The 14515-nt window shown below is 38.6% G+C and overlaps 2 protein-coding genes across 3 annotated transcripts; both read right to left on the bottom strand.

Moving 5' to 3' along the window:
- Positions 1–28: 28 nt before the first annotated feature.
- Positions 29–4685, bottom strand: faima (Fas apoptotic inhibitory molecule a). Of its 2 annotated transcripts, none has more exons than XM_063887434.1 (5): positions 4539–4685; positions 3389–3516; positions 3018–3246; positions 2130–2179; positions 29–1896 (listed from the first exon to the last, which is right to left on the bottom strand). In XM_063887434.1, the coding sequence occupies exons 2-5, from the start codon at positions 3500–3502 to the stop codon at positions 1747–1749; spliced, it is 543 nt and encodes a 180-aa protein (XP_063743504.1). In that variant the 5' UTR covers positions 3503–3516; positions 4539–4685; the 3' UTR covers positions 29–1746. The 2 variants fall into 2 exon arrangements, with proteins under 2 accessions (XP_063743504.1, XP_063743506.1); XM_063887436.1 differs by having other exon boundaries at positions 3389–3513; positions 4539–4668.
- A 2678-nt stretch (positions 4686–7363) lies between these two features.
- Positions 7364–13328, bottom strand: cxcr2 (chemokine (C-X-C motif) receptor 2). Its single transcript, XM_063888577.1, has 2 exons — positions 13152–13328; positions 7364–10294 (listed from the first exon to the last, which is right to left on the bottom strand). The coding sequence occupies exons 1-2, from the start codon at positions 13221–13223 to the stop codon at positions 9218–9220; spliced, it is 1149 nt and encodes a 382-aa protein (XP_063744647.1). The 5' UTR covers positions 13224–13328; the 3' UTR covers positions 7364–9217.
- Positions 13329–14515: the final 1187 nt, after the last annotated feature.

Here is a 14515-nt window from a genome sequence, read left to right as displayed (position 1 = left end):
TATAAATGAATTAAACTTAACAAAAATACTTGATCCAGCTACATGGATTTATTTAAATGAAATACAAACATGTAACAGTAAACAAAATGCAGAACATGTATTGAGATAAAAGCTTAAATACAGGACCTGTGAAAACCATAAATGAAAGTCCTTCATATTCTTAATAACACAATAGAACATTTGTTGGAAACACATTATTATGAGCATTAAAGTTCACCCTACTGTAGAAATAACTTGACTCGACAACACATGTAATGCTCAGTCAGTATCTGGGACACTTTATAATTTGAGGAAAGTTTCTGTCCCACCTTTGAACTTTCAAATAATTCATAATTAACTCATTCTGGAATGACCCGGCTCTCTGCAGCTGCATCATCAATAAGCAGTTGTCATAGAGACCTTGGCATACCTTAAACTAGGTATTTTTTCCTATTGGTTAAAATAGGTTTGAGAATAAAAGCTGTATTTGACTGTGGTAAATTCTCTTTTCTTAAATGTACAAAATATAGCCTAAACCTAATGACTGATTTTACAACAACATGTTTTATATGTAACCATCTGTCTTTCACATACATAATGAGACTCATCATTTGACAGCACAACAGGATTCCACACTTCTCTCGAGGATGACCCGGAGTCTCCTTAACGAGTGATTGACTTCAGCTGTGTTTCTTCTGAATGATATGATTGTGTATGAAGCACCCTAGCGTTTTTTTAAACACACCAACAGCAGTCTGCTAAAAGCTAATTACACATTCCTGTAACACCCATCAGCTTCACAAAGTCCTTTTAACATAAATCTAAACACAGATCACTCCTGAGCAGTGCATGCTGGAATCGAAATATTTGTTTCTATTTTTATATAATATAGGGAGCATGATGAAGGAGAATAGTGGGAGGTTTATTACAAAATGACTCCAGCGTTTCACACAGAAAGACAACAGAGCTAGGCTGAGTTACATAAATATGGCACATCTGGCCTCTAATGCTGATCATATTGCTGAAATTGAACTATTAATATCAATATAAAGTAGAGCTCAAAATAGATTTTAACATCTTTAAGACAGTATTCTGATGTTTGGTAACACTTAAAACAGCAGGTTCTACTATTACTCTATTAAAGACAAAGTTCAAACTGTTTTAATTGGGGTTTTATAAGGTAATAATCATCCATAGTCAGTGTATACCTACAGTAGATGGAGTTTGGCATGCCCTTAGTTTGGAGAAACAGACAGGAGTAATGGCACAGGAGTATCTACTGCTGCTGCAAAACATCTTTTAGACACCTAAAAGAAAGGACCACCAAAATAGTTCAAGATCAACTTGGGTGAACACTGTATTTAGAATGTTACCACCACTGTACCTTGCCTTTATAGAGCTTTTTTTGACCGGGAACTGAAGGAGTATCGATGCTGTCTTCAAAGCTACCAGACTCCACTGACAAAAAGTCAATTCAAACTCCGAGAACAAAGGAGTTGCTGGTCCATTACTAAACTATGAGAATTTGGTTAGTTTTGAAAGTGACTGACTATGGATTCCTGATAAAACTCCACTTAAACATTCAAACTATCCCTGTACTTACAGAACAACCCTTACAGTACCAATATATGGCTAATTTACACTCCAAAGCATGGCCATCAAGCCATAGGAGTACATATTTCTGTCTCTTCAAGGACCCCTCCTCTTCACCCTCTCTGTTTCACAGATTCAAAGAGTCTCTGGTTTCACACAAGTTTTCACACACAGTCACTCGGTGCACTCGGCTATCTCTGTTCCATCCACGAGCAGCGTGTGGATGATGCCGTCCCGCCTCTTCCCACTGCTCACAGCCTTCACGCAGCAGTTGTGGTCTCCCAGCGTGAAATGTGTTTCTGTGCCGTCCTCCACAAACTCCCCCTGTAGGTGCGGAATCAGAAAAGAAAGCGGACAAAGAGAGGAATCCTTTAGTTCCGTATGTTCAGGTCTGGAGATGCTCTTAATGCAGATATCTGGACGGTGTCTAAGGCACAGAAGGTTTAGTATGTATTGCAGCTTTTATACGACTGCTGATTTTGATACCCGTTGCACCAGAATTAAAATGATTTCTGTGGTGTATGCTTTTATTGCATAACAAGTCAGTATTTACTTACTGCAGTCTCAATGTTTTGTCCATTACACCAAACATCCATGGTGTCTTTCTCTTAAAGAAAAAACAGACAGAGAAAAGTTTATGATGTGGCTGAATCAAAATCATTTATTTAAGCCATGGTGGAATATAAAAATATAATCTAATAAAGATATTTATACAAACATAAGAAGTTCAAGAAACATATGCGACAAAAAGGAAAAATATTAAAATGAAATAGATCTAAAATACATCTAAGATCACAAGAACTTCAAGTAAAAACAAGTTATACAAATATTTAAAAATAAAATAGACCAAACCATTTATATAAACATTGGAAGTTCAGTTTAAGAACATTTTACTGATAATACGTCTGGACTTCGTATTATTCTGAAACAGGCTGTTGAGAGAATAAGTAACTTTACTCGTTTTTTTTTGTTGCTTGTAATTCAGTATTTTAAGACCATGGTATTTATATTTTTACTTAGGGGAAGGATCAGAGTACTTAATCCACCTCAGCTGCTATTACATACACATTTTTAACACTAAATTATTTTAATTCTTTAGGGTTGAAATTTATAGAAATGTACTGCACACTAATGTACAGTTTCAATTTGTCCTGCATGCTACAGGTGGCATGCTGCCTGGTCAGCTGTAAGCAGTAAAGTTAGAAGAGGGATTAACCTGCCCAGATGACAGAGGTGTCTGAAGATGGCGCTTGGCTTAAAGCTGATAAAGAGCTTATCCTCAGCAGCAAAGTAATATAAGTGGGTAGATCTGAATTGGAGGAAATCAATGCTACACATCAATTCAAAGCCTATTCTGACTGATTATGCGAACAAACAAATAAACCCCAGACACTAATGAATTAATAGTTAACTAAGGACAGTGTGTGAATAATATAGAAACTCACCCAGCACCACCCTGCAGTCAATGCCGTCCAAGTTCAGAACCCAGGTGCTGGTGACCTTTGACCTGTTCTCCATGTACTTCTTCAGGCTCTTCCCGTTGATCTCCAACGTGTACTCATATGCAAACCCGCTGACTGCATCAATGTTAATGGTGGCTTTGGTGTCCGATTTGCCCACATTGAAAGTCTCCTTCCCCACAAGTTTGAACATCCAGTCCCGTCTCAGTATCTCCTGCAGTGTGATAAAAAAATTAAAAAATGAACAGCTGTAATTATAAGCTGTCATGGTAATAAAATAGTCCCCTCTTTCAGCTGGTTAGCATTACTAAGGAGCATGATTAGGTATGTGTAGCGGGAACGAGCATGATCCATACCTTTCCATCCACCAAGATGACCCTCTTCCCGGTGGTCGTACCGTGTTCAAACTCTATCCTGTGGACTCCATCACTCAGTGCCACTTCCCACACACCGGCAAGATCATTCGACATGTTTCCTTCTTCTTCTGTGGACAAACAACAAAACTAGACTTGTAAATGTCGAGGCAAATGCATGACTAAACGCTGATTACCTGACTAGCTAACAAACCGAGCTGACGTGTATTTGCTAACACAACAAAGACGCATAATAATACTATTCAGAGCATGTTTTAATGTATCACCACCTATAGACAATGCATTATAAGTGTGCTAATTCGAATGTAGTAACACAAATACTGTTAAAACATAAACATTAGTTTTCTCGTCGTAAAAACATGGCTGAAAATAACGTGGAAAGTTAGCGCTGCTTGTTGCACTGCGACTTCCGTTGGCGGGGGTTAACTTTCAAAAGTAAAGGCAGAGTTTCAAATAACTACATCAGAATGAGAAATACTCTCGTTAGTTTTGTGCTAAAAACAACGTAACTATGATTCCTTAATACAAACATAAATCAACTGATACATTTTCAGTGATCATAGCTTGAGCACTTGGCATTAAAGTGTATTTACCAGCTACTAATTTAATGTAGGCCTACTCATTCATTAATCAATACTTACAGTTCAGTTATTTAATATATATTCATCTGAAATGGATACTTCTGTACGTTTGCTCAATTTTAGGGGCAGTAATTGTATTATTATTATTATTATTATTATTATTATTATTATTATTATTATTATTATTATTATTAACTGAGCATTTTACACTATCATTAGTTACAACCGAATATCTCTTGTTGATCGTATCAGATTGATCCTCTTCAAGCTTTACAAAGCAATAAAACATATGCTTTTTTTAAAAATATTGTTAAAAGGCAGACAGAAGGCTGGTTCTGATTTGCTGTTTTCACAAAAAATATATAAATATCTGGCAACAAAAAATATCCTATTCTGAAAAGCAAACGGAAACATTACTGCGTCAGTCACACGTTAGCTTTCTATCTTTTCAGTAGCTCTGCGCGTCCACTAATGCTACATTCTACGATACAAGAGTATAACCTTACACTTTAAAATACATATTATCATCCTTCCTTTAACAAGTGGCTTACCTTAATACTCCAAAGTAAGCAGTCAGGCTCAGTAGGTAAAAAATGATCCGCAGGACACTTTAGCGCAGCTTATTCACAGCTAACGCTAGTTATTAGCTACAGCACAGTCAACAGATGAGATGTGACTATGCTGTTGCTATGGTAACATGATATCCGTCTACGTTCAGTTGACCACGCCCACTCAGGAAATGGCATTTTCCATCTCGTTCAAGGAGTTTAAACTTAGTGTAGTGTGTTGATTGTTTGAGCCCCTGTGACTGTTCTGATAGTAAAACATTAATTAAAGATCTGGTGAAAAGTATGCAATTACTCTTATATGTGAAGAACAAAGTCGTCATAACCTGAACCAGGGTGTCAAAAAGGAGGTAGTGTAGATTGCAATATTTTCAATAAAATAACATCAGGTATGTCACTCGATTGCATTATTTTTCTCGACAAAATGTCAGGATAAAATAAGGAAATATTCCTTTTTTTACATTAAATTAAACAAATGTTCTTTGCACAGTGAAATGACTTTTATTACCACATTTATTACATAGAAAAAACTCAGCGATTCATCGTTTTACGCGTACAGCAACTCCATAACACATAGCACACTGACTATTTACAATTAAACCTAATAAGTGTTTTTTTGCTTTTAAAAAAAATTATATTATGAGGTTCTTGTAATAATGGTTTCCTTTCCTTTTTAGTGGTTTGTGATGCAGGTTATGACAAAGTAAAAGGATTGGAAATGTGCTGATACGCTGGACACAAGCCCACAAACATGCATGTACAGTGGGGCAAAAAAGTATTTAGTCAGCCACCAATTGTGCAAGTTCTCCCATTTAAAAAGATGAGAGAGGCCTGTCATTTTTATCATAGGTATACCTCAACTATGAGAGACAGAATGAGAAAAAAAATCCAGAAAATCACATTGTAGGATTTTTAAAAGAATTTATTTTCAAATGATTGTGGAAAATAAGTATTTGGTCAATAACAAAAGTTCATCTCAATACTTTGTTATATACCCTTTGTTGGCAATGACAGAGGTCAAACGTTTTCTGTAAGTCTTCACAAGGTTTTCACACTGTTGCTGGTATTTTGGCCCATTCCTCCATGCAGATCTCCTCTAAAGCAGTGATGTTTTGGGGCTGTCGCTGGGCAACACGGACTTTCAACTCCCTCCAAAGATTTTTTATGGGGTTGAGATCTGGAGACTGGCTAGGCCACTCCAGGACCTTGAAATGCTATTTACGAAGCCACTCCTTCGTTGCCCTGGCGGTGTGTTTGGGATCATTGTCATGCTGAAAGACCCAGCCACGCTTCATCTTCAGTGCCCTTGCTGATGGAAGGAGGTTTTCACTCAAAATCTCACGATACATGGCCCCATTCATTCTTTCCTTTACACGGATCAGTCGTCCTGGTCCCTTTGCAGAAAAACAGCCCCAAAGCATGATGTTTCCACCCCCATGCTTCACAGTAGGTATGGTGTTCTTTGGATGCAACTCTGCATTCTTTCTCCTCCAAACACGACGAGTTTAGTTTTTACCAAAAAGTTCTATTTTGGTTTCATCTGACCATATGACATTCTCCCAATCCTCTTCTGGATCATCCAAATGCCCTTTAGCAAACTTCAGACGGGCCTGGACATGTACTGGCTTAAGCAGGGGGACACGTCTGGAACTGCAGGATTTAAGTCCTTGGCGGCGTAGTGTGTTACTGATGGTAGCCTCTGTTACTTTGGTCCCAGCTCTCTGCAGGTCATTCACTAGGTCCCCCCGTGTGGTTCTGGGATTTTTGCTCACCGTTCTTGTGAGCATTTTGACCCCACGGGGTGAGATCTTGCGTGGAGCCCCAGATCGAGGGAGATTAGCAGTGGTCTTGTATGTCTTCCATTTTCTAATAATTGCTCCCACAGTTGATTTCTTCACACCTAGCTGCTTACCTATTGCAGATTCAGTTTTCCCAGCCTGGTGCAGGTCTACAATTTTGTCTCTGGTCTCCTTTGACAGCTCTTTGGTCTTGGCCATAGTGGAGTTTGGAGTATGACTGTTTGAGGTTGTGGACAGGTGTCTTTTATACTGATAACGAGTTCAAAAAGGTGCCATTAATACAGGTAACGAGTGGAGGACAGAGGAGCCTCTTAAAGAAGAAGTTACAGGTCTGTGAGAGCCAGAAATCTTGCTTGTTTGTAGGTGAACAAATACTTATTTTACCGAGGAATTTACCAATGAATTCATTAAAAATCCTACAATGTGATTTTCTGGATTGTTTCCCCTATTCTGTCTCTCATAGTTGAAGTGTACCTATGATGAAAATTACAGGCATCTCTCATCTTTTTAAATGGGAGAACTTGCACAATTGGTGGCTGACTAAATACTTTTTTGCCCCACTGTATGTAATGTCATAACATCCCTATGGACAGCTGCATAGTTTCAGACTCTTTTCCCTTCTTCTACTTTATACCTGCAAACACACTATACTACCAAAAACATTGGTAAAATCAAGGAACATATTTGGCTTGATTATATGTAATGTATAAGAGAAACAAGTTGCTGAACCATGAGAAAAAAACAATATTTTAAGATAAGACCCTTGACTACAAAGAACCATGTTATGTTTCCTCCACCTGGAGATTGTATAAAACCTAGAAGAAAAACAGTTCAACAATTTGTTTTTGAGATCAGAGAGCTGATTTCACTGTTTCTTCCTGTTTGAGAGATGTGATAGTGAGTTTTATCTTACTTCTTGTGTAAGGGGAAACAAAGCAACTTTGTCTAAGTGAAACACAAGAAGATGGCTCTCCAGTTAAGACCATAACAAAATAATCATAAACAAGGAAATTATACTTTGAAATGTATTTTTATTCATGAAAAACAACACAAGCATTTTAAAACGTAGGCTACAATAACATCTAACTAATCAGTTTTCAAAATTGAAAAGGTATGGCACACTATCAAACTGGTCAATGGCTGTGCAGCTTTCTCATTAACTATTTTGATGGCATACCCCGTTTTCCTCAATTGAAAACTGATTTATTTTGTAAAGGTTAAACACATTTTTTTTTTCCTTTAAAGATGCTTGTTGGTCTCAATCACTTCACTGCAAACGAGGCTTCGAAAGACATTAAAAGCAAGAAGATATTTTTAATTCCCTCTTAAGCTATGGGATACACTTCTGGGTTATGGCAGGATCCTAAAGCAGACATCCAGCTGAAAACTTTGAAGCAAATTCCCAATTTACAACAACAGCTCTGTGAACCTTATTTTATTTTAATTTTTTCTATGGTATCATTTGTTGGCTCAGTTAATCATACTGCATTTAGAAATTCTGGAGAATAACAGTGTTTCCTATTTTTGAGTTATTTAAGAAAATACTATTCTAATGCGGATCTACTTACATAGGCTTACAACCGGAAGCCACTAAGCTTAGCATAAAGATAAGATAAAGGTTGCTAGTCCTGCAGTGTCTAATTGTAAAGCAAGTGTGATTGTGTATAAGTCTATGAGAAAAATGTCCCTACATTTCACTTATTTATTACCTCACCAAGCCTTTTTGTATCAAAGTTTACTGCCTAATTCTTTATATTTAAGTCATCCTTAATACTGCATGGCGTATAAAACATAAATTATTGCCCCGTTTAAAAGTGAATTCATCAAAAAAGCAGTATATGCGTTTAGGCGTGGCTACCTTGTGATTGACAGGTACGCTGCCACGCAGTATCTCTGGTTTTGATAATGTCCGTGTTTTCATATTTGAACTTCTGACCCTTTTCACACTCTGTTTATAGTTTGCAAAAGTTAATTGGGACCTTAAAATGTCTTGATCATGGTTTGGTTGTACTTTGCTCCACCCTGTTGTGTCATTTAAAAACAAGAACAAAGATGGCAATGGCCAAAAATTAAGATGCCGACAGCGGGAATGAAACATTTGAGGGTTTGAAATAGTAGTCCAGAAACAATTGGCTCACTATGTCTTATTTTTTTTTTTTTACAGTCGATGCTACATACCCTTGTACATACACTGCCCGGCCAAAAAAAAGGTCACAAGCCTGTGGGGGCAGTGCTATGATCTGGGGTTGCTGCAGTTGGTCTGGTCTAGGTTCAGCAACGTTATGTGCCCAAAGAATAAGGTCAGCTGACTACCTGAATATACTGAATGACCAGCTTATTCCATCAATGGATTTTTTCTTCCCTGATGGCACGGGCATGTTCCAAGATGACAATGCCAGGATCCATCGGGCTCAAATTGTGAAAGAGTGGTTCAGGGAACTTGAGACATGATTTTCACACATGGATTGGCCACCGCAGAGTCCAGAACCTGAACCCGATTGAGAATCTTTGGGATGTGCAGTGACTTTGTGCAGTGGTCCGAATTTCCCATCATCAATACAAGATCTTGGAGAAAAATGAATGCAACTCTGGAGAGAAATAAATGTTGTGATATTGCAGAAGCTTGTAGAAACGATGCCACAGCGAATGCGTGCCGTAATCAAAGCTAAAGGTGGTCCAATGAATATTAGAGTGTGTGATCTTTTTTTTGGCTGGGCAGTGTATAACAGCCAACATTTATAACATAGCACTTTTGCTTTTGTACGGATTAAACAAAAAAAGCAAGTGGATTGCTGATTAGTAAATTGAGAAGCGTTGGATTGCCTAACTTTAGACAGAGCTAGGCTACCTGTTTACGCCTGTTATTTACATGACGGACGTGTTTCTAGATCTGGTGCTCCCTACACTGCTGCCAGTGCCCTTCCTGTAAGCCCGCTGGAGCCTCTTGCTAATAATGCCGTGTTTGTGAAGAGTTGAGAGAAACTGGTTACGGAACTTCTCCCCAACAAACGCATACAGCACCGGATTCACAGCACAGTGCAGAAAGGCCAACAATTCGGTTACCTTTAGCATCATTTCCACTTTGTAGCGAGTTTCACATGACTCTAGTGGAATTGTCCCACCTCGGATGAGTGTGTCAATCAGGACAGTGACGTTATAAGGCAACCAGCAAATAACAAATGCTAACACGACTGCCAGGATGATGTGAATGGCCTTGTGCTTTTGCGGATTACGCGCGTGTAACAGTGTCACCACAATCCAGCCATAGCAGAAAGCCATCACCAGCAGTGGCAGGAAGAAGCCCAGTGTGTGGCGCATGACTCGCATGATAACACGCCAGTGGTCATTGCTTTCACCAATTAGGTTCTCATAGCAAATGCTCTGGTTCAGTTCTTCAACATGCATGCTCTCCTTTTGAATTGCCACAGGTAAGGAAAGCATTCCAGCCACCAGCCACACTAAACCGCACACCACTTTCACAAATATGTGTTTGGATTGAGGGAAACGTTTAACTCTCACAATGGCAAAGTGACGGTCCACACTGATGCACATCAACAGGAAGACGCCACTGTAGACCGATGCCTCTTGAAAGCCTGACAGGAGTTTGCAAAGGAAGTTGCCGAAGATCCAGCCAGAATGAGCGTTGACGGCCAAGAATGGTAGGGTCACACTGAAGAGAAGGTCTGCCAGCGCCAGGTGCATCAGGTAGATATCTGTGCTGGCTCTTTCTTTGTTCATGAAACAGAGCACATAGACAACCACACTGTTGCCTACAACACTGAGGAAAAACACGACGATGAAGGTGATCATTATGCCCCATTTGTTAAGTCCAGGAACATTTACGCTGCAAGCCAATGCTTCATTCTCATATGCTTGAAATGTATAATTGTAGATGGACTTCAAGTAATCTTCATCCAATGAAAATCCCTCTGTTGCCAGCAGCTGAAATTCAAATAAATGGAAGAGTTTGTACAAGTAGCAGTAAAATAATAAGAAAAATTGTATTGTTGGACAATAGGATAACTCTGTTAAAGCTGTCCTGGGCACTCGGTGCATGCACTTCCCAGATGACGTAAACCTGATTTACCAGCAGAAAAATGCTATTTCAGCATTAGCAACAGCTGGCTAAACAAGAAAAAGGACAAAGACTTCTAAAAAAAAAGTCTGACAATAAACACAATAAACATTTGATATTATCAGCAAAACATTTAAGAGATGGAGGGAAAAGTTGCTAGTAGCTTAGCCTTCTGCTAAACGTAACCGTTTTTTTAGCTAGCTAGAGTCTTGAATTACAATATGGCATATCAAAGGACTTTACAGGCCTACAGGTATGATAAGAAAAAAGAAAGGTGATATTGCTTTTTTGATTTTTATTCTAGTTTTGCCATATTGTCCTTAGCTAAAATGGCTGTTACTTGTGATGAATTTAATTGATTCACCATCCCATTTCTGTATGGGTCAGATCAGTCTCATAATTCACATGCACACGGAAGCATTCACACTTGTATTTCATGATCCGCAAGAGCATTCACACAGTATTTTCAATGCACACACAAATGTGTTCCGTTTCACATACATGTAAATAAAATCCAAATACATTAAAAAGTTTTACATGTGTATTTTTGATCCACATTTTTTTTATTCGTTTCAAACCGCTGAACCTGCAAACACAAACTGCTCTCTGAGCATGGATCGCTGGGCATTCGTGTGTGGGTTTTTGAGACTCCCCTGACGCAGACCCGATTCGTAATTGTAATTTCTTCCATCTATAGCCAATCACATGTCTCCACCATTCTAAGCCAATCATGCGCGCCCCCACGATGGTATGATTTCTTGCGTTCGTGACGTAGCGCTTCATATACGCATTTTCAACTTCAACATTGCGTCTAGCCCAAGTCTAAGTGAAATTGTCTCTGTGACAGGCCTGGCGCCAGGATAAAATGACTGAAGGGGGTATTATTTTATTTTTTTCTTCAGAAAATAAAGTAATTTAATGTACCCGTGCAAAAAGAGTGAACAATTAGAACATACGGTTTCAAAATGTAAAACATTTATTAACCAAATCAGGGAAGTGCTCTCAGGTACGTGTGTGGGCGATCAAGAAGTAAAAGTAAAAGAACAAGCAAATATTTATTTATTTGTCCTTTTACTTTGTAAGTTAATGACAGGTTTCAAGAAAAATGAAGGCCTCTTAGAATTGGGGGAAGTAATCATTTAAACTTATTTAATAATTGTGACATATTTTGTACTTTTTGATGGATGTATGAGGATCAAGCTGAGCAAACAATAATTTGAATTTGAATTGAATCATTCACGCAGAGACAAGGCTTATTTATGGTTCAATGTCGACATAACGCAAGCCGTGAATATTATAATTACATTAGTTCTGCGTCGGGTTTACGAGACGCAATGCACAATGTTTTTTGTAAAGACTGACCAAGATTCTTTTGACATCTATCGTCGTTGTTCGTTGTATTTGTTTACCAGACGTTCTTCTGCTTGGTCCATTCTAGCTTCTTTTTTTAATGGCGGTCTTTGTGGATCGTAGGAATTGAAAACTAGGGAAAAGCGAAATTGCGGGAATGACGTTTGTCGCTTTAGCGGACAAATCACAGGCCTTACGGCTGCGTCGCCTCGAGCAAGGTTACACTTTTTGGGAGGTGCAACGGGTCCGGGGTACCTTGCGTTACGTCGACGTTGAACCATATATCGGCCTCACTTGTGCTAGACGCCATGTCGAAGTTGACCTGTCAGCCCCAGACAGCGCAAAATGCGTATATGAAGTGCTACGTCACTAACGCAAAAAATATTACCCTCAAAGGGGCGCGCTCATGAGATTGGTTTAGAATGGAGACATCTGATTGGCTATAAATGGGGGGGAAAAAAATACAAGTACGATTCCGGTCTGCGTCAGGGGAGTCTCAAAAAACCCACACACGAACGCACAGCGGTCCATGCACAGAAAGTGGTTTGTGTTTGCAGGTTCAGCGGTTTGAAACCGAAAACAAATAATTGTGGATCAAAAATACACATGTAAAACTTAAAACTTTAAAACTTTATTTACATGTATGTGGATCATGAAATACAAGCGTGAATCCTTCCATGTGCATTCGTCAGGGACGGATTAAGAGTCATTGGGCCCCTGGGCCTGTGACGCCCCACCCCCACACCCCCCAAAAGAAGCACCACGCTAACTTCACCCTCACGCGCAAATCAGCGGTGTTAAAGGTTGCGCTAAAAGCACAGTCGAATTTTATTCACGTGTATCTTGAGGATTTACAACAAGTCAAAGAACATACATAAGCACATAAGTCAAAAATAAGCAGGCGCAATGCAAGGGGCCCAAACCCCTACCTCACACAGATCACATCACTCATAAGAAAACTGCTTGAAATCATGCATTGTTATCGTCGTAAGCTAACCCTCTGTTTTAGTATGAATGTCTAGACATGAGAGTGGTATATTGTTCTACTGTCAGTAAGAAACTGAATAAGCCTTCCTCCTAAAATGTTTCAAAAACTGACTAAACTTAGTTGAAAAAGTTGAACAATGAATTTGAAAACCTCGTAACGAACTTCAATTATTGTTTCAATCAGACTCATACTACCATCAACATTCAACAGACTTACATATCACTTTATCATAATAGCATACATATAGGAGGCAATTATTATTATTATTATTATTATCTGTACAATAACTAAATTTTCTTCATGTTTACCACAAATTTGAAGGAAGATTTTAATACGAAAACCTTACTATAACTTAAAACACACATTCAGATAGTTCCATTGTTTACCTGTCTCTCTTCTTCTTGATTGGTGGAAACCAAATAATTCAAAATACTGATGAACAAAATGTGTAGCTTCATTTTTCCTTTTGTGTTGAAGAAAGGTTAAAAAGAATACAGCTAGGAGTTGACGTCTTTTCTTGTAGATTTGGTAATAGTCGTTATGTAACACCTGTACTGAGGAAGGTTACTGATGCACATCCTTGATATTTTCTCGGTTAAGCAATGACGAGTTTGATCTGGCAGTTAGATAATGGATGTGATAGAAAGTTCAAGTTGAACCCACATCAAAAAACTGTTAACAACAGCCAAGATTGTTCTTCTGCGAGATTATAAAAGCCATGAACTGTCTTTTCATTGAAATTGCACACACACTTTAATGTAAAGGAATTTACAAGAAAACTAGCAACCCTGCAATAAAAATATTTTAGGAAGCCTGTTTGTTGGAAATGTTCTTGAGCATGAAGAAAGGCTGTATTTATGCCAAGGTATCCCATGCTAATCATTTTTTATTCTTAGATATTCTCCCCTGTCTTACATTCTTCCTTTTCTTTATTTACTGCGGTTTTGGAAGGTTGTCCAGTAGAGGGCAGCAGCAGTCGCGTTCTATGTGTTCATTGCTAAACTGGGACATAACGTAACAAACAAAGTCAAAAAACCTTTAAAAGGGGCGCTCCGCAGAATTTTCTCATGAGGTTCAATTATCTCTTCACCATCAGTAGGCCTACTATTCACTCTGTAAAATAAGAACATAATATCTTATATGGCTCTGGAGAAGCATGTAGGTAAGAAAAATAGCCCTGGTGAGTTTTTGTATACACCAGAAAAGCATGCAGTAGTACTAGTCCAATCACAATTATTTCAAAACAAGTTGTTTTAAGTTAAAGCTCATATATTTACATCATTCTAACTCCAGTTGAAATGTCTCACCATGAAATGCATTTTGTCGGTTATCTATAATAATTAGAAAAGTATTCAAGATGGATGACAGAACTGTAATGTCCCTAGGGTTACCAAGTAGCCTAACACCACAGGAAACTTTGGCTGACATCACCAGCACAAGGCTCCCTCATCCTGGTGACCCTGGACCACCCTTCTACCTGCTGTCAGCGTTAACTAATAGGAAAAGTTTCCTAATATAACCCTGCCATGTCTACTTTTAGACTGTTGTCTTTCTCCATCTGTCAGACCACAGGCTCCTCAATCAGTACATGGTAGCTGGAAGGATAGAGCAGAGGGCAAAGGTCATTCACTTGTCCCCAAGCCATTTATGTGCTCCAACTTAGCAAGACCTGCGGTATATGAAAATATTTAAAATGAAATAAGCAAGCAGTTCACCCCAATTTTCTAAAACTTACCCTTAAGTCAAGAAA

This window comes from Eleginops maclovinus, chromosome 7 (assembly GCF_036324505.1).
Source record: "Eleginops maclovinus isolate JMC-PN-2008 ecotype Puerto Natales chromosome 7, JC_Emac_rtc_rv5, whole genome shotgun sequence".
NCBI lineage: Eukaryota > Metazoa > Chordata > Actinopteri > Perciformes > Eleginopidae > Eleginops > Eleginops maclovinus.
This window is presented reverse-complemented; position numbering and strand designations above follow the sequence as displayed.

Coding starts and splice junctions, on each gene's coding strand:
- faima (XM_063887434.1), bottom strand. CDS start 3,502: ATGTCGAATGATCTTGCCGGTGTGTGGGAAGTGGCACTGAGTGATGGA. Junction 3,247..3,388: donor TCATCTTGGTGGATGGAAAG/GTATGGATCATG, acceptor ATCACACTGCAG/GAGATACTGAGACGGGACTG. Junction 2,180..3,017: donor TGACTGCAGGGTGGTGCTGG/GTGAGTTTCTAT, acceptor TTTTTCTTTAAG/AGAAAGACACCATGGATGTT.
- cxcr2 (XM_063888577.1), bottom strand. CDS start 13,223: ATGAAGCTACACATTTTGTTCATCAGTATTTTGAATTATTTGGTTTCC. Junction 10,295..13,151: donor ATCAAGAAGAAGAGAGACAG/GTAAACAATGGA, acceptor TTTGAATTTCAG/CTGCTGGCAACAGAGGGATT.